The 24,692-nt window shown below is 36.8% G+C and overlaps 1 protein-coding gene across 3 annotated transcripts in view; it reads left to right on the top strand.

Annotated features, from left to right (window-relative positions):
* PSME4 (proteasome activator subunit 4) overlaps nt 1-24,310 on the top strand; it is a 98,774-nt gene extending 74,464 nt beyond the window's left edge. For all 3 annotated transcript variants that reach the window (XM_042932270.1, XM_042932269.1, XM_042932271.1), the window contains 12 exons: nt 612-764; nt 2,490-2,594; nt 3,397-3,488; nt 4,252-4,383; nt 4,749-4,957; nt 6,846-6,931; nt 15,725-15,853; nt 16,526-16,681; nt 19,211-19,373; nt 21,223-21,356; nt 22,105-22,243; nt 22,783-24,310. In XM_042932270.1, coding sequence (XP_042788204.1) covers nt 612-764; nt 2,490-2,594; nt 3,397-3,488; nt 4,252-4,383; nt 4,749-4,957; nt 6,846-6,931; nt 15,725-15,853; nt 16,526-16,681; nt 19,211-19,373; nt 21,223-21,356; nt 22,105-22,239 — 1,494 coding nt within the window. In that variant the 3' untranslated portion in view covers nt 22,240-22,243; nt 22,783-24,310. The remainder of the gene's footprint in view (nt 1-611; nt 765-2,489; nt 2,595-3,396; nt 3,489-4,251; nt 4,384-4,748; nt 4,958-6,845; nt 6,932-15,724; nt 15,854-16,525; nt 16,682-19,210; nt 19,374-21,222; nt 21,357-22,104; nt 22,244-22,782) is intronic.
* Nucleotides 24,311-24,692: the final 382 nt, after the last annotated feature.

Genomic DNA, 24,692 nt, shown 5'->3' with positions numbered 1-24,692 from the left:
CTCGTGGTCCGTGAGTTCGAGCCCCGCGTCAGGCTCTGGGCTGATGGCCCGGAGCCTGGAGCCTGCTTCCGATTCTGTGTCTCCGTCTCTCTCTGCCCCTCCCCCGTTCATGCTCTGTCTCTCTCTGTCTCAAAAATAAATAAATATTAAAAAAAATTTTTTTAAATGGCTCTGGAAGTTACCCCAGTCATAGTGATCTTAGCTTAAAGTCTAGGAGTTTTTAAGAAAAGCCTTTAATATTTATCTCTAATATTTGTAATTAGCAGCCTAAGGAGAAACCCACAAGACTATATGCATTTGATGTTCATTTGAGTTTTTTGAGGTGTGTGATACTTTTAAGGTCAGAAAAGTTAGTGATTTTGATTTCATTCATTATATTTTAATGCGGTATGTAAAGTAACAGTTTTTATTTTAATTTCTAGACATTGGTAAAGCATTTCTACACTTGATGTTAGCCAAAAGGCTGAGAAGCGATTGTTAAAGCATTTCTAAAGGGAAGAACACTTGGGGTTTTATAACCACAGTAGTAATGTAAATAAACACAAGCATATTATCATTATAATGGAGTCATTTGAACACTGAAGAACTTTTTGTTGTTGTTGTTTTTATAGGGCATATTCAGAAATTTTGATGATGCGTTTCTGCCAATTCTGAAGCCCCATTTAGAACGTTTGGTTGCAGATTCACATGAAAGCACCCAGCGATGTGTTGCAGAAATTATAGCTGGTTTAATCAGAGGTTCTAAGCATTGGACATTTGAAAAGGTGATGTATTTGTGCAGCACATTCCCTGTTAAAGCTGTAATACCCACTTATGTAGCAGTTCCCAACACAGTAAATATTAATACTGAAAATATGAAGCGTTCAAATTCCATATTGCTTTTGAGTATAGATCACAAACTAGTGGTGTAAGGGCAACATTCATTATCTTTTGGAATTTGAATTATTTGCCATCACTAGGGGAAGAACCCTAAATAAAGATTTCAATTACTCTTGAAAAATGGGAAGATCCTGATACTGGTCCTATGTTATTGCATTGCGTCATGTGTGCCGGGCATGGGCTTCTCCCCTTATGAGGCGTTCTCTAGCTTCTCATTAATTCCTTTCTCTTAGGGGCTCCTGGGCAGCTCAGTCAGTTAAGTGTCCAACTTGATTTCAGCTCAGGTCATGATCCCAGGGTTGTTGGATCCAGGCCCACATTGGGCTCTGCACTGAGAGCGTGGAGTCTGCTTCAGATTCTCTCCTTCTCTCTCTGCCTCTCCCTGGCTTGCGAGTGCACATTCGCGCACACATACTTCCTCTCTCTCAAGAGTAATAAATAAACATTTTTTAAAAAAATCCTTTCTCTTAGCCTTCTTGCTCATCTCTGCATCACTCATTTAGTCTTACAGTCTGAGTCTGACATCCTTTTTTTAAGTATCCCTCTTTTTAATTGATAGATTTAGTTTTATACACCTACCCTAAGGTCAGTTTCTTAGCAAGATGGACTAGATTGAAAATATCCAGAATGCCAAAATACAAGGCAGGCCACCATTTCCTCAAGGAAGAGACGCAGCTGCTGGTTTTGGCAGACTTAATTACGCATACTTTTTGGAATTTGTAATATTGCCTTTTTCTTGTTCACATATCATGGAACAGTTTTATTTAAACATGTCATACATATCCTTGTCATCCTGTCTCTGTCATTTTGTAGTTACCTCTTTTCCAGAGCACATCTCCTTTCTTTATTAGTTGTTCACGGTACAGCTTTCCCCGCCCTCCCACCGCCACCTCAATGCCTGATGCTACCACTGGAAATTTTATCCCAATCCCTCCCTCCCCATTTGTCCTATGTAGGTCCTTTTGACTAAAGTGCAGTCCCTGGACCTACAGCATGGGCATCACTCTGGAGCTTGTTAGAAAAGTAGGATCTCAGGTCTCACCTTGATCTAATGAATCAGAATCTGCATTTTATCAAGATCTCAAGGTGATTTGTATTCTCAGTAACCTGTGAGAAGCATCTATACACATGTATTTGCAGTCTCTGTATAAGAGCACTTTTAAAAGGCTTTTTATAGTAATCTAAAACTTGGAACTTGAAGATTATACTTCAGGCTAATACTGAATTGTATTAAAAAGTCGTTGCTTCTCATATTAGGACTTAATCAAGTGACCTCGATAAGTATACGAAACTTAGAAAAAAGAGGTTTTGTTTCAGTCCAGTGTACTATGTTACTCAAGATTTTTAAAAGGAAGCTTTTCAGTAGTATGAGATATTGTAAGGAACCATAAAAGGTGTCTCCTCTTTTCTGAATAGTTCACTTTTATACATGGGTATTTATGATGATAACATGGTGAAGTTACTTTTCCTGGATTATGGGTGTTCTAAGAAATAATTTAAATAAGTATCAGATCATGTGTCTGTGTGTATTTCTAGGTAGGGAAAGATGGTTGAAAAGAAATGTTCTGAGTATGTCATTAACTTTTCTCCATGTATTTCGTTTTGAGTAGGTGGAGAAGCTTTGGGAGCTTCTTTGCCCTCTGCTTAGAACAGCACTGTCCAACATTACAGTAGAAACTTACAATGACTGGGGAACTTGTATAGCGACATCCTGTGTAAGTTCTGCTTCTTTTTGTGTCTAACTGATCTATTCAAACTATTTCATGCCCTTTCTTAAAACCTGTGAAATCTCATTATATCTCCTGAGTCTTGAAATTTTTCTTCATGTTTTTGTCATCTAACATAATTAAAGATGGCTGTTTAGCCTTTCAAATAAACCTTGAGTGATAATTCTTAAGTGATTATTAATTACATCTTCTTTGTCATGGTAACGCATTCTTAGATTAAATGGCAAATTGTATCATATATCTGGAAATGTGACTTACATATACTAAAAGCCAGATGATACAAGGTTATATAGATGTTACTTTCCACACTAAATATGTCCCTAGCTTGTAAACTTTGATTTAAAGACAATCCATTTAGCTAAGAACAGTTTTCTTACTATTAGTCTTTCTAACATGAGCTATATTTGGATTTGACTAACCTATGAGTTTTAGTTTGATTTTCTCCCCTCATACTTGTATTTATTTATAATACTGCTAAAATAACAGGATCCAGGGGCACCTGGGAGGCTCAGTGGTTAAGCGTCCACCTACTGGTTTCAGCTTAGGTCATGATCTCACAGTTCGTGGGTTTGAACCCTGCGTCAGGCTCCGTGCTGACAGTATAGGGCCTGCTTGGGATTCTCTCTTTCTGCCCTTTCCCTGCTCATGTACATGCTCGCTCGCTCTCTCTCTCTCTCTCTCTCTCAAATAAATAAACTTAAAAAGAAAATTTTTTAAACTAACAGGATCTGGTATATATAGAAAATTGTAGGACCCCTCTTTTTATTGTTATTTTATGTTTTCAACACAGGAAAGCAGAGATCCCCGGAAACTTCATTGGCTCTTTGAGCTACTGTTGGAATCACCATTGAGTGGTGAAGGAGGATCCTTTGTAGATGCATGGTAAATAAAAAGAAAACTTACAAGGTTAACAAAAGATTTTGCAACAAAAGATAACAGCTTTGCTCTTGATGTGTAAATGGAAGTGAACTGTCTATACTCCTAAAGGCTAGATGATGTAACTGTTTTCTTGTGAGAGATGAATGATCCAGTTCAGTACAACTTATGACACTAAGTAGAGTTATTTCTCCAGCTGGGAAGAAGTAGAAATGGAGGCAACCTGAGCAATTCAAACAAAATTTAGATTCAGCCATCTCCGCTGTCAGATCTTTTCTTTTGGGGCCGCTTTTTTATGCCATGACAACACTAACTTCTTCATCACATCCTCTCTTTTTTCACTCTTTCTTATTAGGAAAGAACAGAGTAATCCTTTCAAGGAAAAGTATTCTTGGTGTGGGATATAAGGAGCTGGAAAAAATTAGTAGACTAGAGAAGGAAATCTAGGTAATCTTGTTAACAAGAATAACAATTTGTTGCTATTACTATTTAATGGGGAATATTCTGATGCTTAGAAATCAATTCATATTCTCAAGTCAGTATTTCTTTTGATTATGTAGTAGTGGAGATGAAATGAGAATACAGAGAAAATGATGCAGTAAAAGTAATAAAATCTTCATAAAGGTGCTGTTTTGAATTGTCCATTTTATTATTTATTAGGTAAGAAAATGAAACAATTTGAAGTAGGGTCTAGACTCCATTAATCTATACTGTCATATGGAAAGGCAGGGACAGGGTCTAACACGACTGTCCTGTGCTTTAATTCTAGTCGACTCTATGTGCTGCAAGGTGGCCTTGCCCAGCAAGAGTGGAGAGTGCCGGAGCTATTGCACAGACTACTGAAGTACTTGGAACCCAAACTCACCCAGGTTTACAAAAATGTTAGGGAAAGAATAGGAAGGTAGGTATTATTTTCTCTGTGGTATGGTATACTTCTTGAGTTCTTTTTTTAAATTAAATTTTAGCGTCTCATAGTACTGGTTATGTTATATTGAATTCCATGGTACTCTTTTTCAAGTTGTGTTATGTATTGTGTTTGGGACACTAGACAGGAGGCCATCATGTAAAACATGACAGCAGTGAGCTCATAAGCCAGAGGTGAGCATTTGACTGGTTCTCAGTGCCTCCAAATTCTAGGCACAGCACGAGAGACTTTCTCACAGGAGTCATCATTCAAATATTTATTTTGCTTGGGTCATCGCTTTTGAACCTTAGTTTTATTGATAATGTGGGATTTCTTCTCATTGTACATATTTCATTTCACAGTGTGCTGACCTACATATTTATGATAGATGTTTCTTTGCCAAACACGGCACCAACAGCATCCCCTCGGGTCCCTGAGTTTACCGCTCGAATTCTAGACAAACTGAAACCCCTCATGGATGTGGATGAAGAAATTCAGAACCATGTTATGGAAGAAAATGGAATTGGTGAAGAAGATGAACGAACTCAAGGCATTAAACTCTTGAAAACTAGTGAGTGGCTAAAATTAATAGAAACTCACTTAAAAACAGACAATTTATAACTGGGGGTGGGGGGAACAGAACAAAACAGACATTTATTTAGATCATCCTTTTGTCGTCCCCCTTATTTTTACCTTGGTAAAACATACATAATATAAAATTTACAGTTTGGTGGCATCAAATACATTCACGTTGTTGTACAACCATTGCCTTAGTCCATTTCCATTACTTCATCTTGCAGAACTGAAGCTCTGCACCCTATATTCCTATCTGTAAATTCTTGTTCCCACCCTCCCGTTGCCCTGGCAGCCACCATTCCACTCGGTCTCTGAATTTGCCTATTCTAGGTACTTCATATAAGTGGAATCATACAATATTTGTCCTTTTATGCCTGTTTTTTTTTAACTTTGCATAGTGTTTTCAGTATTTATCCATTTATCTGTTGAGGGACATGTAGGCTATTTGTGCCTTTTGGCTACTGTGAATAATGCTGCTGTGAGCAGTATTGTATGGGTATCTGTTTTGAGTCCCTGTTTTCAATTCTTTGAGATATTGGAAGTGGAATTGCTGGACCATATGGTAATTCTATGTTTGACTTAATTTTTAAGAGCAACCAAGCTCTTTTCTTCTGGCTGCACCTTTTTCTATTCCTACCAGCAAGCACTGCAAGAGGGTTGCATTTTTTTCATGCTCATGCCAATACTTGTTTTCTGTTTTTGTGACTTATAACTATCCAGATGAATGTGAAAAAGATAACCCTGTGGTTTTGATGTGTTTCCCTAATGATCAGTAGTTAAACATCTTTTTATTTGCTAGTTCCCCCCCCCCCTTTTTTTTTTTTAATCTTTGGAGAAATGTCTCTTCAAGTCCTTTGCTCATGTTTGGACTAGGTTATTAATTTTGTTATTGAGTTGGAGACCTTTATATATTCTGGATATCAACCCCTTATCTCATAATATGATTTGCAAATATTTTCTCAATCAGTGGTTTGTCTTTTTACTGTCTAATATTAGTATCCTTTGATGTACAAAAGTTTTTAATTTTGATGTTTTTAATTTATCTATTTTCCCTTTTGTTGTCTTTGTTTTTGGTATCATATCCAAGAAATCATTGCCAAATCCAATGTCATGAAGTTTTTCCTTTAAGTTTTTTTTAAGAGTTTTGTACTTATAGTTCTTAAGTTTAGATCTTTAATCCACTCTGAGTTAATTTTTGTATATGGTGTAAGGTGAGGGTCAACTTCATTCTTTTGTTGATGGGTACCCAGTTTCCTGGCACCATTTGTTGAAAAGACTCATTTCTTTATTGAATATGGCACTCTTACTGAAAATTAGCCATATGTGTGAGGGCTTCTAGACTCTCTAGTTTATTCCACTGGTCTATATGTCTGTCCTTATGTCAGTGCCACACTATTTTGAATACTGTAGTTACTAGTAAGTTTTGAAATCTGGAAGTGCGAATCCTCTAACTTTGTTCTTTTTCAAAATTGTCTTGGTTATCGGAGGTGTCTTGTTATTTTTATATTTAAAATTTTTTCAAGCATCCTAAGTATAAACAACTAACTTAGTTATCACTTTTACTGCATGAAAATTAATGAAGGCTAGTTTTAATTTGTAGTTGGTGTTGCTACTTAGTAGGTTATTAATAATTTTGCTGATTCATTTTTTGAAAGTGGCTTTGGTACCCTAGTTGGTTGACACCCATTATTGTGGTTCCTGTCATCATGCTGATTAGTGAGTGTCTAATTTATGAAGTAACGTAGATGATCTCTTTCTTAGTATTGAAGAGTTAGTTACCGGAGTTATCAGAGTGACTCTCTGACACCAGCACTACAATATTATTCTACTTTTTGCTCTCTGACTATATAGCAAAGACTGATTCTGTGTGTGTTTTCAAATAGTATTGAAATGGCTGATGGCTAGTGCCGGAAGATCCTTCTCTACAGCTGTCACAGAACAACTTCAACTTCTACCTTTGTTTTTTAAGGTAAGTTTATGGCTGAAATTAAGAATGCATCACCCTCTGTTAACTAACTGGAATCTAAATAACAACTTGGAAAGGAGGGGGAAAAAAAGAATGCATCCCCTTCTGACCTTCACCGGGAATTTATATTTTATATTTATCATCTGATAGCTTATAGTTTTATAGACTGTGTAGGAGCTGGTTGGATCTCTAAGAACTGGAACAGTTGCAGGGAAATCATGAGGTGATGGTAGTTTAATACTTGTTGAAATAATCTTTTTAGCATTTGGTAAGCCTAGGATCTTGACAGATACGTGAAGAGTTCATAGACAGTACTGTTTTACCGATAACCAATTTCTAAGTAATAGTTTGGGAAAATATTCGTAAATTAAAAAAAAAAAGACACAATGAAGTTTTTGAATGTAGCTATTTCTGATTTTTTTTATTTAGTGTATAATCTGAAGTTTTATTAAATATTTTACATACAGTATATCGTATTTATTTTACAGTGTTCAATGGGACTATAATAGCTTGTAACAAATATCTGCCAGAAGTAACTTGTTTCTGGTAATCCTATAATGACATTGACAAAAGGATAACCTGAGGTGGTTCTAATTACTCATCTAGTCGGATGATGAAGCTAATAAACTAAGGTTGCAGACTGATACATTGGCTGCCACAGTTGTAGTCCACAGTCACATGTGGTTAGGAAACAGTCTGGTATCACTGCACATTTGGAACTGTTGGGACAGACATCACTACTACTTGACAGTTACTGTTCAATATAGTTACCATTTCAGCAGGAACGTTCTTGTTACTGTTTCTCAGCAAGTATAATGCTAAACTTCTGTTTTGCCACAGTATACTTTGTCTTTGGGAAATTGCAAAAAATAGAGCTCTACATAGTAATTTTCAAAAGATTCACCACTAAAATACTTCTAAGAATTCTGTGTAGGGCCTAAAGCCCATGAGCACCTCTGGGATCTTTTGGGATAGAAGAATGGACAGTAGCTATTAGTGTATATAGGTCCATGTTACTTGTAAGTCATTGGGGTACATAGAGTTTTTCTTTAGGTCAGTGGTGCTTAAACTTGTCTCCACTGCCACATAAGCAGTGGATATAGAACATGATCTCATAGGGTCTTACATGCGTAATGGTGCAGTGAATTTGGGGATAGCTGGAGTTCTACCCCTTTCTTTCACTTAGAAAGAAAAGAAAGAAAGAAAGGAAGAAAGAAAGAAAGAAAGAAAGAAAGAAAGAAAGAAAGAAAGAAAGAAAGAAAAATGGGGAGGGAGGAAGGAGAGCAGAGCCTGGCTGGCTCATTTGGAAGGGCATGTTACTCTTGATCTCAGGGTTGTGAGTTTCAGCCCCACGTTAGGGGTAGAATTAAAAAAAAAAAATCAGTAAGGAGGTGTATGAGAGTGAGGTTTGATAGAAGGATATTTTGAATCCATGTGACATTTATAAAACTGAAATCATCAGAAAGCTGTATTGTATGAATTGCTTGTGACAGGCCTAACATTTCACCTGCATCTTCAGATGTTGAGATTGAAAATCTGCTTTAGGTCATCATGGTGAGTGGGGTCTGGGGTACAAAGACACTATATAGCACACAAATGAGCAGTTTGCATGCACATCAGCTTTGTAGAGTGAAGATGAAGAAAGGAGTCTGAAAGCACATTGTTGCTTATTAAACTGTGGGAGGCACTCAGAAATGGTAGGAGATGAGATCAGAAATTCTGTTTTGGACATACTTGAGATGCTTCTTAGATTCTAAATGAAGTGTTATATATCTCATCCCGCAAAAAACAGTTGTGTAGCAATTCAAAAAACAAAAAACCTTGAAATCTATATCAAAGTGGAAGTTTCTATTATTTGCCTATTCTAGTTGAAGAGTCTGCATACCGCTAAAGGTTAAAGGAGGAGGATTTTCAAACAGGAATAGTTTACACAACATTGGCTTTAGACTTAAAAAAAGAGACCTACTTTAAAATCCTGTTTGTGAGAGGTGCAATTTTGTGATCTTGCACAAGCTACTGAACTTGTAAGACTGACTCCTTATATATAAAGTGAGGGATAATACCACTATCCCTCACAGAGTTGTTGCAAGGATGAAATGAGACAATGCCTGTAAAGCAGAGAGCACGGTGTCAGATACTTGTCTATATTGTAATTATTGTAGATTATTTTTGTTAATAGTCTTTAAGTGCTTTTTATTTTGTTTATTTTTAATTTTTTTTAGTATTTATTTTTGTGAGAGAGAGAGAGCAAGGGAGGGACAGAGCGAGAGGGAGACACAGAATCCAAAGCAGGCTCCAGGCTCTGAGCTGTCAGCACAGACCCCAATGTTGTGAGTTCAAACGAACTCACAGAACTTACGAGCTGTAAGATCATGACCTGAGCTGAAGTCAGACGCTTAACTGACTAAGCCACCCAGGCGCCCCTAACCGTATTTTAGTTTGGAATAATAAAGAGTTCTGATGACTACAATCAGGGAGGAAGAGACGATGTATTATATATCTTATTTCAGACTTCACTAAGGGCTCATCAAAACTCACCACTGTACAATAATAGTTTTGCATATACCAAACTTAGAGAAAAATTTACAGATGTTGTACAAAGTTATATGCCATTGGGGTGACTGGGTGGCTCAGTCAGAAAATAGATCACTTAGAAATATCTAGGCAGTTCAGTACCTGGGGACCTAGGTAACAGAATTTAACAGCCTCCTCAAGATGCTGTCTCCTTGCATTTCTCTCTTCAAGATTTCAGATGTCCAGGAGCACCTAGGTGGCTCAGTCAGTTGAGCGTCCAACTTCAGCTCAGGTCATGATCTCACGGTTTGTGAGTTCGAGCCCCACATTGGGCTCTGCGCTGACAGCTTGGAGCCTGGAGCCTGCTTCAGATTCTGTGTCTCCTTCTCTCTCTGCTCCTCCCCGCCCCTCACACTCTGTCTCTCTCTCCTTCAAAAATAAACAAACATTTAAAAAAAAAAATTAAAAAAAAAAAAAAAGATTTCAGATGTCCAGAAAAAGTCTCATTGGCCGGGCTTGGGTCTCTTGCTACACTTTGGCTAAGCTGTATGATCCCTTGATCGACAGACCTACCAGAATGACAGAAAAGGATGCTTTTCCAAAGTTAATCAAACTGTTGTTATCAGCAGGAGGGATGAATAAATTGGCAAAGAAATGCACATATTTATGCTACAAATAGACCATAAAACACCCTTCTTACTTCGTATCTTAAGGAAAACCCAAATCACTGTATGTCAGTCTGTTCTGTAGTGTGACCAGAAAGGAAAAGATAATAAGTAGCATTACCCGAAGAAAGCCCCTAAATTTCATGGGCACATTTTTCCCCAAACTTTTTATTTCAAAATAATAATGATGCACAGGAAGTTACAAAGATAGTTCAAAGAGGTCTCACATACTCTTCACTCAATTTTCTCTAGTAGTTACATTTTTTTTAAACTGCAGTGCATTCTCAAAATCAGAAAATTGAAATCGTTTAACCAATTTATATGTGTATAAGTCTATGTCATACCCCCTTCGGTCCCAGATGAACATTCGCAAACTTTAAGGTTGTCTGAATCTTCGTGTTTCTATAACTACACATATGGTAGTTAGAACATTAAGACAGTGTACACATGTGTGCTTTTAAAAGTCATATCTAGAAAGAAAAATAATGCTTTTAAGAAAATATTAAAGTTGAAAATTTTAAAGTTGAAGTGAGTTGGTATGATTCAGGCAAACTTACCTATAGAGCAGTTGCTGATAAAGAAATGTAGATGTTGTTTCTTGAGATCAACTAAGAAGAAAGTACTCTTGCGGAGATGGCCTGGCTCAGTTGGTAGAGCCTGTGACTCTGGATCTTGGGGGTCATGAGTTTGAGCCCCATAGTGGGTACAAAGGTTACTTAAACAAATATATAAATACTTTTTTTAAAAAGTGTTGGAGGGGGAGTACTCTTCCAAACTTAGAGGCTTTATTTGTAACTGAAAAGGTTTTCGTTCCACAAACAGGATGTTGTTCATAGAGAAAATCCCTGCAAAGTAAAATATCTAAGAGATTTGGGGGTGCCTGCCTGGTTCAGTCAGAAGAGCATGTGACTCTTGATCTCAAGGTTGTGAGTTCTACCCCACATTGGGAGTAGAGATTACTTAAATAAATAAAAACTTGAAAAATTATATCTAAGAGATTTTTATCTCACTGGCATATAAAAGTAGTCTATTCCAAATGAATTGTTATCCTATGCTGATAATTAATAATGTTAATTTGCTGCTTTGGAACATGATATTCTTTATAGTGAAGTTTATCCATTGGACTTCAGGATTTTACTGGTTTTAGTAGAACATTTTAGTCTGTTCTCAACATGAGAACATTATGTCCTAATTTTATTCATAAAACAAATTTTTTTCATGAATGGTAGGAAGAGAGAGTACTGATTCAATAGGTGAGTGAGTCACCTTAAATTTTTCTGGTGGTAATGGTAGGCCTGACAGCAAATGAGTATCTTCTTTTTTATACTACAGTTCAACTAACCAAACTCTAAACCACCTCATTTTTATTGTGGAGGAGTTAAATGACAAAGGAAAACAACTCCATCTACATGGCCTGGAGATTTGTACTGTTGGGTATTTGTAATAATTTTTACACTGAATTTGTTTGGTGTGTATCTTTTTATACCTTTGTGAACACACCTGTACCATACACCAGTTTGGTTGGTGTGTGTATGGGTTTGTTGTACAAAAACTAGAACTAGTTCAAGCTGCAAATTGATAAGGACCATCTTTTCACATAACTGCGTCTCTTTATAATGACGACTGTATTACCGTTTAATCAGTTTTCTGTGGATGGTCACTGGTTATTCCCAGCTTTTGGCTGTTAAAAAAACAGTGATAATAGTCTTTTGCAAATATGAGTATTTTTGTAGGATAATTGCTGTGTATGTAATTGCTGTGTATGAAATTGCTGTGTAAAAGGTCTGTTTGCGTTGGTAATTTTAGTGGATACTGCCCTCCAAAGAGCCTGTCTTACCTCTTTCCCACAAACCCTGATGTTTCTTAAATCTTTGATGGTCAAATAAAAATTATTGTTCTTGGGGTGCCTGGTTGGCATGCAGCTCTTAATCTCAGGGTTGTGACTTCAAGCCCCACTTTGGACATGGATCCTACTTTAAATAAATAAATAATTAAAAATAAAATCACTGTACCTCTTTAGTGAGACTGCCTCCTTGTACATTGGCTCTTTTTATTTTTCTGCCAGCTATCTGTATTTTGCCAGTTTTCTTTTGTGTTATAAAGGTGTTCCATTTTTCTAAGTTTCTTTATTTTTAATGATGTTTTGAAGTTTGCTAGTCCAAGATTATTTTTTTAAACAACTCTTGTCTTATTTTTATGGTATTATCTTTTGAATTTAAATTTGCAGTATAAGATAGAAAATTGATATGATTACTTTTATATAAAGTATTGATGTAAAGGTACAGCTTACTTTTCAAGATAATCTATCTTTTCTCGATTGATTTGAGATGGAATCTGATATGCTGGTTTTAGTAAAGTCTGCTAAGGGAAATTAACATGGTGAATTAGTATACTGTACTTGGAGGTTTAGTTGTTAAAGAAAAATTATTCTGATACCTGTTAAAATCATAAGGAAGACTTTATTTAGGTCTGTTGCGATAGATGTCAAGACTGAGTAGGGGAAAGAGACTGGGCTCCAAGCCTAATACAGCAGACACTTTCGGATATTTAGCCAACAACACGAATGGGAGGAGGTGTCAGTGGATAGTATACTAAGAGGAGACGTCAAGGGCAGGGGATTCCTGCTAAATTGACTTGACAGGATTCTTGCTGAAAAGCAGCCCATGACGATCAGATACCAAAGGTGGAGGTCAGGAATTGGATCACATACAGAGGGTGAGGTCTTCTCTAAAAACAGACTTGTCAGGATTCTTGCTACAACTGGACTCAGCAGGCCCAAGGACTAAAAGAGAGCTCAGAGTAACCTGGCTAAAGCTGGATAAATAAGGATAGTTAAAGTAAAGGCATGGTTAAGTTCCCATTTGTTATGGGTATGCAAAGAAATTTGGGAATACTAAACTTTGAATATTTCACCTAAATTGATTTCCTTAGTGTTTTAGAGAAAAATAATTTTTTCCCCATATTAAAGCTATACTTTCAGAAGAAACAAGAGAGGTGCCTGGGTGATTCAGTCGGTTAAGTGTCTGACTTTGGCTCAGGTCCTGATCTCAAGTTTGTGAGTTCAAGCCCTGCATCCAGCTCCCTGCTGTCAGTGTGGAGCCTTCAGATCCTGTCTCTCCTCTCGGCCCCTCCTCCATGCACACACGTGTGCGCGCGCTCTCTCTCTCTCTCTCTCTCTCTCTTTTTCTCAAAAATAAATAAATTTTGAAAAAAGAAAATATACTTACGCTGTTTTAGAGGACACTTATTTAAGGGTTGGGGACAAAGAAGGCTACCTAAGTGTACTTTATTTTACCAATTTGTCTTTGGAGACTTAAAAATACTTTTTATGATCAGAAAACAAAATTAAACGAAAATTCCCTTTACAAAAAGCGAAATGAAATGAATCTCACCTCACTATGTAACTGGTTGTAAGGACAAATACACAGAGTGGTGACTTTTAAAACAGAAAATCAGGGTGCCTGGGTGGCTCCAGTCAGTTAAGCGTCTGACTCTTGATAATGGCTCAGGTCATGATTTCACGGTTCATGAGATCCAGTCCCGCATTAGGCTCTGCGTGCTCTCTCGCTCTCTCTCAAAATAAATAAACTTAAAAAAAATCATGCATGCCTTGTGAGAAGTGCATCCTCTAATATTGGAATGAAGCTATTATGTTTGTTATTTAATGAAGAGCAAATAATAATTGTCAATAGTGTTAAAAAAAAATTCAACAGAATAAATTTGAAGATCTTACTGGGTTTGTTTGTCCAGTGATCATGAATGGGGACAGTACCCCTTTAGCAAATAGAAAGGAGCTTCAAGGAACTCTACAAAATAGAAGGTTTTTTTAAAAGGCTGTAAGGGAATGGGACAAGGAAGGGCATAAACAAAAAGGACTCTTTCCAACAAGGTCATCTTTCTGTAGGGGAGGGGCAGAGGTCTGTCTTGGAGTTTACTATTACTGTCACTGATAAGGTAATTCCAAATTACCTGGGTGATGGTCATATTCCTGGGTGTGACTTAACTGAAAACTACAGTTAAGTCTTGGTTTGCAGGGTTGGGGGCAATTGACATCATTTTGAGCCTGTTCCTTTTTTAGCAATAGGAACTGAAATTTTTAGCATGAGTGACAAGAGATATAAAAATACAGCTGTTTAGTAATATCGCAGTCATCCTAAATTTGAAAACATCAGTATGATCTCATGATCTGTTTCTCTTTAGAAAATATGCTTATTTCCTAGCAATGTCCACAAAAATTCATAACCACTAATCAGCCTAGTAGTGATCACTACTCGTAGTGCCCAGATTATGGTTTCTAGGTATCATTTCCCATTAGAAGAATCAGGGCTCCTTGGAGAAATAGCTTATTTCAGGTTTGGACCAGAAATGTACAGGATAGATCTCCTTCATCTTATAGCAGAAACCAAGGATGTTACAGTTATGTTAAAGGACTCAGGAGCCATTTCGAGCACCACTAAGATTAAAACCATTAAATTTGTTGAAATTCATTAGTTCATAATGACATTTAAAAAAAATTCATTGTTCACATTTGGAGAATAGGAAGGAAACATTATTCTGAAGGAGGGAAGGCTTTTCTCTATGAAGAAGAGATGAGTGTCAGCATTTTGCAAACCTTTTTATAATGGTTCATCACAAAGAATACTGACCATAAGTGAAGGAAGTACACACCATTTATTTTGTACTCAAACAGTTAAACTTGAAAAAAATCATGCTGGAGCCAATGAATGCCACCACAGGGATGCAATCAGAGAAGGCCATTTATAGGGGACAATACAAAACTAAGGAGCCAGGCCTTCCTCCACTTTGTTTTAAAACCGGGGGGGGGGGGGGGGGGGGGGGGGGGGGGGGGGGGGTAGGGCAGGGCACCTGGGTGGCTCAGTCGTTTAAACATATAACTTCAGGTCAGGTTATGATCTCGTGGTTCCTGAGTTTGAGCCCCACATCAGTCTCTGTGCTAACAGCTCAGAGCCTAAAGCCTGCTTGGGGTTCTGTGTCTCCCTCTTTCTCTGCCCCTCCACCCCACCTCAAAAATAAACATTTAAAAAATAAGAGAAAAGGCAAGGACTTTTAAAAGAGGATGGAGAGAATTTAGAGATTTTTTAAAATACATTTTTTTCACAGAATCTTTTACATTTAAGAGCCACATGAACCAAATGCAGTGTGTGGTCATTATATTGAACCAGATTCCAAACAGCCAGTTGCAGTAACACATGTACAAAATAATTGGGGGAAATTTGAACACTACTGTACACTTTATATTTTAACTATAATGAATTTTAGTGGGTGATGTCATTCCAGGTTTGTTTTTAATAAGTTATTTTTATCTTTTAGAGATCTATAATAAAATATTCGTGGGTGAAGTATGTCTGGGATTTGCTTCAGATAATTGGGGGGTGTTGTCAAAAATGAGAGGGTTACCTGTGAGTTTGTTATTGTTGAAGAGGTAATTGATTTTATGGAGACTCTTTGTACTATTCCCTAGTTTTTGTATATACCTGAAAATTTGCGTAGAAGTTTACTTTTAAAAGTAAAATGTGATTTCTTTTATGTAAGGATGCCTTTGTACTTCTTGGCTGTTATTTTCAATTATGTGTTTGTCTTTTTTATTGTTCTCTAGATTGCCCCAGTGGAAAATGACAATAGCTATGATGAACTGAAAAGAGATGCAAAGTTATGTTTGTCACTAATGTCTCAGGGGTTGCTTTACCCTCATCAAGTGCCTTTGGTACTTCAGGTGCTAAAACAAGTAAGAGTGTATAACAAATATTTATATGATTTTGTTAGAACTTGGTATATCATTCTAAGAATTTCACAGAGTCCGCTGTAGTGCACATAAAACCTGAAATTTGTTTTTCATTTTGAATTTTCTTTTAGTATGAGGGAAGACATATATTGACCAAAGAAACAGACCTAGATTCTGTACCTGCCTTTGCCACCAACTTCTGTGACCTTGGGGGCAATCACTCAACCCCAGATTTTCTATATACACAAAGAACTACTTATTGAAGCACCTTAGATACAATGTGCTTATGAGTGAGGGGGGTGGTCATTCCCTTTCATCAATATCCCCTTTATTTTATGCACTTGTATTTCCCAGTTTCTGGTTAAAAATGATGATAATAATAATAATAATAATGTGCAACTCTTAGAGGAGTCAGAGCATTAATTATAAATAATTTTCTTCAAGAGTTGACTTTTGAATGTGTTCCTTTCCCTTTACTTTCAACCATTCTAAATAACTAACTTTACCTGAAATAGTTTATGCAACCTTTTATTTAGAAGGATATAGGACACGAGCTTGCTCTAACTATACTTGTAAAAGTAGAGTTGTAGTAGATTATATTATTTGCGTGTACTTTCTGTCATTTTTGTTCTTGGTAGCACTGTTTGCATTGTTTCTACTTCTTCTCATTTACAGACAGCAAGAAGCAGTTCTTGGCATGCTAGATACACAGTACTGACCTACCTCCAGACCATGGTATTTTATAACCTCTTTATTTTCCTTAACAATGAAGATGCAGTTAAAGACATCAGGTGGCTGGTTATAAGTCTTTTGGAGGATGAGCAACTAGAGGTAAAGTTTGAGATACAGCAAATCAAATGTAATACATTTAAAGAAGGCATCATGCCCTACCCCCTCTTTAATAAGTATGCACTGATTGATTTTCTTAAAGTGTAAATTATTAAAAGTAACTTTCATTTTAACATACTCTGTGTGATTGGTTTTGATACCCTAATCATGACTTCCTGTCGTACAAATGGAAACAAACATTGGGCACGTACTTGTTCTGGCATCTCTTTGAACGTGGACAGATAACATTTTTGAACCAAAGTTTTCTTATATGTGAAATTGCAGGTGATAATATTTTCCTTACTAACTTAAGAGCTAATAGGAATGTCCATGAAGGCAATTTCAAGAGAATAAAAATCCAGACACAAATGCTATTATCCAGTAGACTTAAAATAGGATTGTTGCCCCTTTTTATTTTTCTTGGTAGAGAAATTAAAGGTAGCTTTTGAGGTGAGGTTACATTAACATTTTGTACAAAAAGATAAATCTCTTAGTTAAAATAGCCACATGTAAGAAAAGCGTGTTGTAGTAAATACGGAATAAGATACAACTTTTGAAATTGGCCTTAGGTAAAGAAAATTCATTGAAATTTTTGTGAAATTTGTACTTTTTTAATTTTATGGGCTTTATGGGTTTTCTGTATGGTAGAACACTCCCAGTAATTATATATTCTATTTGAGAGCACTGAAAATAGATCATATCAGTAGGAAACTAGGAATGGAAATTTTTCTACCTTCCTAATGAGCCTATTCATTTTGTAGTACAGCTTTCTTGTTTTCTGGGAGCCAATATCGTCTAGTCCCTTAGATACTCACAGTTGGTTATGACAACCACAACAGACTTCAATGTAAATATTTACAGTTATCCATAACTTTTTAACTTGTATTTTTTAGTAACTTGAATGGAAATGAAAAGGTGGAAATCTTGAAATCAGTATTTCCTAATTTTAAATATTACAGTAATCACATTAAATTGCATTTACTGTTTGGCTGGACCTTGTAGAACATTTTCATAATTATTTTTATATTCCATGTAGTAGGCTTAAGCATAACTGCTACTATAAGTATAACTATGCCATTCATTAAAACTACCTTTCTTTTTTTTTCCTAAAGATTTTTTTTTAAGTAATCTCTCAACCCAGTGTGGGGCTCAGACTCACAGCCCCAAGATCAAGAGTCGTGTTTTCCACCCACTGACTGAGCCAGCCGGGCACCTCTGTCATATTTTTTAAAACAAAATATTGAGTATCAGTAATAATTAGTGACAGCTACTCATAATACTGAAAAAACGTTTTAATAATCTAAATGAGGAATGTTTAAAGAAAACTATTGATTTAAAGGAAAACTTTTAGGGGTGCCTGGCTGGCTCATTTAGTAGAGCATGCGACTCGATTTCAGGGTCGTGAGTTCAAGCCCCATGTTGGGTGTAGAGCCTACTTTAAAAAAAGAATGTGTAATGATGATGACAGGGTTGTCAAGATATATAATGAGTATTCCACATTAGTCTTCTGTCATAGTATGTTAGCACTGGCTCTTTGAAAAGCAGCTGATAGCCACAAAATTCACAGTAAAATTGTTCATACATTGGAATTTAGTAATCCCAATTTTTAGGATCCAACTTAAGAAAACACATAACAATATGGAAAAAAATTATATACATAAGTTAAGAATATTTTTAGCACAATAGAAGTTGAAAGCATTCTAATCAATAGTTGGATATAAAAATGAATCATGGTATTAAAAGAAATAATGCAACCGAATATGAAGTAGTAAAACATTTTATAATGTAATTCATTTAATAGTGTAATGAAAATGTTAAGTATGCAAAAACTTTCAACACTAAAACATTTAAGACAAAACCTTTTGAAGCAATAAATAGCAAAATATTCAGGTTTTTTTTTTTCAAATCATTATTTCCTGTCTTTATGAATATTTAGCAGGAATTTTGTGATATATCTGAGAAGATAGCATTTTACTGCTTTTTTGTTTTCAACAAAACTTGAGTTCCCATTCCACTTTGAAATGATACGCTCTGCATTTAGCACTTCTGAAAACGTTTGTAGTCTGACATAAGCTTGTGAGATTCCTAAGAAGTAAATTGCACAGAAGTAGCTACAATATATTCCCATTGCAGAAATTGTCCTGTATCTCTGTTACCAATGAAAACAACAATAGCAGTAGATTTTAGAGATCTGGACTCCAGGAAAACTTTGTTTTAATGTTAGGCTCTGGCACTGCTTTTGAACAGTTATAGCCCTGATAAGAAGAACTGTCAGTCAATGGGAAAATGCTTTATGGAGAAATTTAATTTTGTATGTTACTCTTCTGCAACCCTAATGCTTTCATCCGTTTTGAGGTCACAGACCCCTTGAGGATCTGATGAAGTCTCCATTAAGAAATAGCATGTGAGAGTATTTACACAATTTGCAAACAAATGCCAGGGAAAGCCCCCAGCCCAGTTCCCGCAACCACCCTCCCTAGCATTCCACTTGATTTAGGATCTCAACTCTAAAAGAAGTGATTATCTCTACAGGTTCGAGAAATGGCTGCTACCACCTTAAGTGGTCTGTTACAATGTAATTTCCTGACCATGGACAGTCCTATGCAGATTCATTTTGAGCAACTTTGCAAAACAAAACTACCGAAGAAAAGAAAGCGAGACCCTGGTTTTGTAGGAGATACAATTCCTTCTGCAGGTAACTGTGCTGGTAGAAAAATACCCATATCCTTTGGGAAATTAACCAGGCTTACTTAACAAATATTTACTGAATACTTGTATATACCTGGGTACTGGAAATAGTTGTCCCTGCTTTTTTTTTTTTTTTTTTTTTTTTTTAATAATTTTTTTTAATGTTTATTTTTGAGAGAGGGAGCACAAGTGGGGGAGGGGCAGGGAGAGAGAGAGACAGAATCTGAAGCAGGCTCCCTGGCACGGGGCTCAAACTCATGAACTGCAAGATCATGACCTGAGCTGCAGTCGGATGCTTGATTGAGCCACCCAGGCGCCCCAGGTTGTCCCTGCTTTTAATGAGCTTTGCCTATTAAGGCAAGACCTGGAATTTAAAAGCAAAAATTGAGATAAGTACAAAGGGATCTGAGGATGCCTGGGTAGTTCAGTCGGTAAAGTGTCTGACTCTTGATTTTGACTCAGGTCGTGATGGCATCTCACCATTGTGAGATCAAGCCCCAAGTTGGGCTTGGTGCTGGTTGTGGAGCCTGTTTAAGATTCATCCTCTCTCTCTCTCTCTCTCTCTCTCTCTCTCTCTCTCTCAAAAAAAAAATAAATAAATAATAATAATAATAATAATAATAATAATAATAAAAACAAAGAAACCTATACACCGCTGCATGCAACTATTAAATTAATCAGGTCTACCCACCTACATGAATTAGTTATTTTGGAGAAGCTAAAATATTTTTTAGATTTTATTGCTTAGGTATAAATGTACTAAGAAAATACAAAGTAAAAACAGCCTTGCTTTTATTTGGAAAGGGGTCTATTCACTACTTCACTAGCCATTTGTTGGGAGGGTAAGAAGAGTCCTCTCAGAGTAGAAGTTTCTACTCTAACAGAGCATAAAGATAAACAGTCTGTTTAAGAATCAGATCTGATTACCATGTCACATTTAAAGAGACATTTAAACATGATTGTGGGGCGCTTAGCTGGCTTGGTCGGTGGAGCGTGTGATTCTTGATCTCAGGGTTGTAAATTCAAGCTCCATGTTGGGTATAGAGAGTATTTAAAAATAAAATCTTTAAAAAAACCATGGTTGGAAAGAACTATCTGACATTGCGACTGCTAACTACATAGTCACAGGAAGAATGAAAAATATATAGAAAGATTCTTAATAAGTAGGAGGCTTATCAGATTTATGGGACATGCCTGGAATGTGAAGCTCCTAAGTGCTGATTACAGGAGAGTCTTAATTATGTCATATAGTTACCTAATAGCAATTTCCAATAAAATGCCAATGTATGTTCTAGTGGCTTTGCTTGAGAACTATATATGTATATATTTTTTAATTATTTATTTTGAGAGAGAGAAAGAGAGAGAGGGTATGAGTAGGGGAGGGGCAAAGAGAGAGAGAATCCCAAGTAGGCTCTGCACTGTCTGCACAGAGCCCCATGCAGGGCTTGATCTCATGAGATCATGACCTGAGGGTAAGTCGGATGTTTAACTGACTGAGCCATCCAGGCACACCTGAGAGCCGTGTGTGTGTGTGTGTGTGTGTGTGTGTGTGTGTGTGTGTGTGTGTGTTTTAATGTTTACTTTTGAGAGACAGTGTACAAGCAGGGGAGGGGCCGGGGGGGTGGTGGTACAGAGGATCTGAAGCAGGCTCCAAGCTGACAGCAGACAGCCCAACGTGGGGCTCAAACTCACTAGCCGAGAGATCATGACCTGAGCCAAAGTCAAATGCTTAACCGACTGAGCCGCCCAGGCATCCTGAAAACCACTAGTTTAATTGAAAACTAATTTCATTTCACTGTAACACATGCAGTAGAGTCCTGTAAATATTGGAACATACATTGGTGTTTTTTTTGCAGAGTTGGTCAAACGTCATGCTGGGGTGCTAGGACTCGGTGCGTGTGTTCTTTCTAGTCCTTATGATGTTCCCACCTGGATGCCCCAGCTCCTTATGAATCTCAGTGCACATCTAAATGATCCGCAGCCTATTGAGGTAAAATGCTTTCTTGTTAGTTTCTTTGCATGCATATTATATCAGTGATGTTTTGTAAGAAATCATTTATGCTGATAATTTCCTATTCACTCTGGACCTTCAGCTATGATAAAACTGCTGCTGCCACTACCTCTGCCAGGGCTAAGCCTGCTCATCAGTGATTATTAAAATCTTGCAGAGGCCTTGCTTTTGTGTATATTTGAGATCTTTTGGTAGCAAGGAAAATACTATAGCTTCTGTCTCTCCCAGTTCAGTGGAAGTAAAATACTGTCAATGTTGTCTGGATAGTTAATCTTTATACTTCACTAACATTTTATACCTAGGAAGTATCTAACTGGGAGCTAATATTAAACAGGAAATTGTGATGGTAGTATTCATGAATAACTATGTACCTAAATAGCTGAAAAGGTCAATGGCTTTGTCCTTTTCACCTTGGTAAATAAATGTAGATGTATATTCAAACTGGTTTAATAATGCGGTGTAAGTTCCAGGGGCTTGTCCTAAAGTGCAGCTCGTAGTTTTAAAGAAGTGAGCTTGGTGGCTTTGCCAAGTTCCATTTGGCTTGTTAGTTTTGCAGCACTCAGTTAAGTGTGAGATCTGAAGTCTAGAGGGATCTTTACTTAGTTATTCTAAACACTAACTAGGATAACTAAACACATATCTATCCTAAACACGTAACTATCCTAAACTAGTTATCCTAGTTTTTCAGAGGTTAAAATAAAATGTGTGTGGGTTGCCTACTCTACAGATGACTGTAAAAAAGACCTTATCCAATTTCCGAAGGACGCACCATGACAACTGGCAAGAACACAAACAGCAATTCACAGATGACCAGCTGCTTGTTCTCACCGATCTCCTCGTGTCACCATGCTATTATGCATAGAAGGGTGAGTCAGCAAAATTGAGATTAAAGAAGTCTGGCATCCCCAGGCAGATGTCATTGGTTTGGTGATTGGGAAGTAGGTGTTCCTAAGTTTTTTCCTTTTTCTGACATTCTTAGATGTCACTGTTTAGATTTAAAATATATATATGACTTTTGCTATCACCAGTGGAAGTAAGTTTCCAGAAAATTCTTCCTTGTTTCTCTGCTTCGGGTATTAAGCAGAGAATTGATGTGACTGCTTTTGGACCTTTATAAATGAGAAGGCTCAGTAGCCTGGGAATGGTTAGTTAAGAGAAATTGTGTTCTTACTTGCCTCCTGCGTGAGGCCTAGGCACTCTGGGTTGCCCCAAGGACCTTAGGTACTGTACAATTATGAGAACATTTCATCTATATTCTTAAGTTTTTTGTTTTTTGTTTTTTGTTTTCATCCTGAATTAAAGATGAGAACCTAGAAACCTTTCCACTGGGATAAGAAGAATAAAGAAAATGTCACTTCTTGCATGTTCTGTTCTCTAACTGAAATTTTTTTCCTCCCTGATACAGATGAGTAGTCCTCCCTTCAAGCTCTTTTCATCAAAAATTCCAGATCCTCAGGTACCATCTGTGGTGGCTCTCTGCAGGTTTTTAAACCCCACCTCTGCTGAGCTCTCATCGGTTTGGTGGTTTCTGTGTTTAGTCTCATTAGTCTACGTTCCACAGGCTCTCAGCTGCCATTTGATTACCTAACTTGTCTGGAAGTATCTCCAGAATACTGAACACTTTTTCTTTGAGGCATCTGACAAAGCCACAGTGTCTCAGACTAGAAATAATTACCCAATATGATCATGGCATCCAAGAACAAACAGAGTCTAGGAAATCATTAAGAAACAATTTACTTGTAATGGAGAATACCTGTCTGTAATACAGGTCCTGTCATTTCACTCATCTCAAATTATTTTGAATTTTTTCCAAATGGCTGTCGGGTGTAGATGGTAGTAGGGCTACGGGCCATAAATCAAAGCCTGAGAGCCCTGGGTCTGGAGAGCCATGAGGAGGGAAGTAAAAGAGAGCCAAGTTTGGAGCCTAACCAAGGACCTGATGGATCACTCAACCAAGACACAGAAGTGAAGTCTTTGTCCATGTTCTTCCCACAGACTGGAGTTTTTGGTGCTGATAGAGCAGTTGCTGAAAAACTGGGGGTTTGGTGAATAAATTTTTGATTGATTGTTGTGCGTGTATACAATGTGTGATTTTGAAAATAAACAACAACAACAACAACAAAAACCCTGACTGATTGATTTTTACCTGTATTCTTTGCATATACTATTGGACCCTCTTTGAAAACTGTTATACATCACCTAATGGAAAACTGCTGTGTATGTGGAAATTTCGTAATTTTCTTTCTTTTTTGTTTTTTTTCTTTTTTTTTTTTTTGCCTGCAGAATCGTTGAGAGACTGAGTCTTTATATTTAATTGACTTGTTTAATAAATGTTATATAGATGTAAAAGACTGTATAAACTGTAGAGATAGCATTGGCAAGACTTTGTACAGATGCAACCTTTTACACAGCACCTGTGTGTAATTAATTTGTAAAGATTCACATGTAGCTCTTTATTATAGTAAATTTTGGCTTTTGTACCAATTGAATGCTATTTTTTGTGTTTTTAAATTATTTTCTCTATCTTTTCATGTTACAAAAGCTGAGGTATGGGGTTTTTGTTTGAGTTCACTTATCGTTAGAATGTCTGGATTTTTATGTAACTTTTTTGTGTGCATCCTTAAATGCAAACACCACATGTTTGCCTGTGACAAGTTTATAGAATGCAAGGTATCTTCTAGGTTAAAGTAATTCACAAGTTGGTGAATGTCATCTTGGAACACACCCTGTACAGTCTTCCTTAAAGGAACACTACAGTATATTTTTTAGTATCTACTTGCTGAATGACTCGATACAGACCTAAGCACAGCAGAGGTCCCGGTATAGTATTGAATTGTCAGCATACACAGGCCTAATCCCTGTATAGAGTAGTGCCAAACTGATGATTTCAATTGTGTAACTAGTTTAAAACCCAATAAATGGATTGTTTTTAACATCTGGCTTTTGTCTTCATTAAGAAGAGAAGACAGTTTTCTAGGCAGTGACTCTCATGGATTCCTTTTCCATCCATAGATCTGTATCCATAAATTCATGCCCTCTAACCAAAATGAATTACCTAGATGAATTACTGTACTAGACCTATCTAGTACAGTAGCTAATAGCTACATATGGCTATTTACATATAAATAAAATTTCATTTCTTCAGCCTCTATGGCCACTTGTGGCTAGTAGTTTACCTTACTGAGTAGCACAGATTAATGTTTTTATCACAGAAAGTTCTGTTGGACAGCACTGGTCTGGTCTAGATCATTGATGATCTAGATGTGTCTAAGAATGTGTCTAAGAATCACATGGGGATTTTGTTAAAATGTGAAT

Source organism: Panthera leo, chromosome A3 (genome assembly GCF_018350215.1).
Source record: "Panthera leo isolate Ple1 chromosome A3, P.leo_Ple1_pat1.1, whole genome shotgun sequence".
Taxonomy (NCBI): domain Eukaryota; kingdom Metazoa; phylum Chordata; class Mammalia; order Carnivora; family Felidae; genus Panthera; species Panthera leo.
Note: the sequence above shows the minus strand (reverse complement) of the source record. Positions and strands in the feature narration are given on the sequence as shown.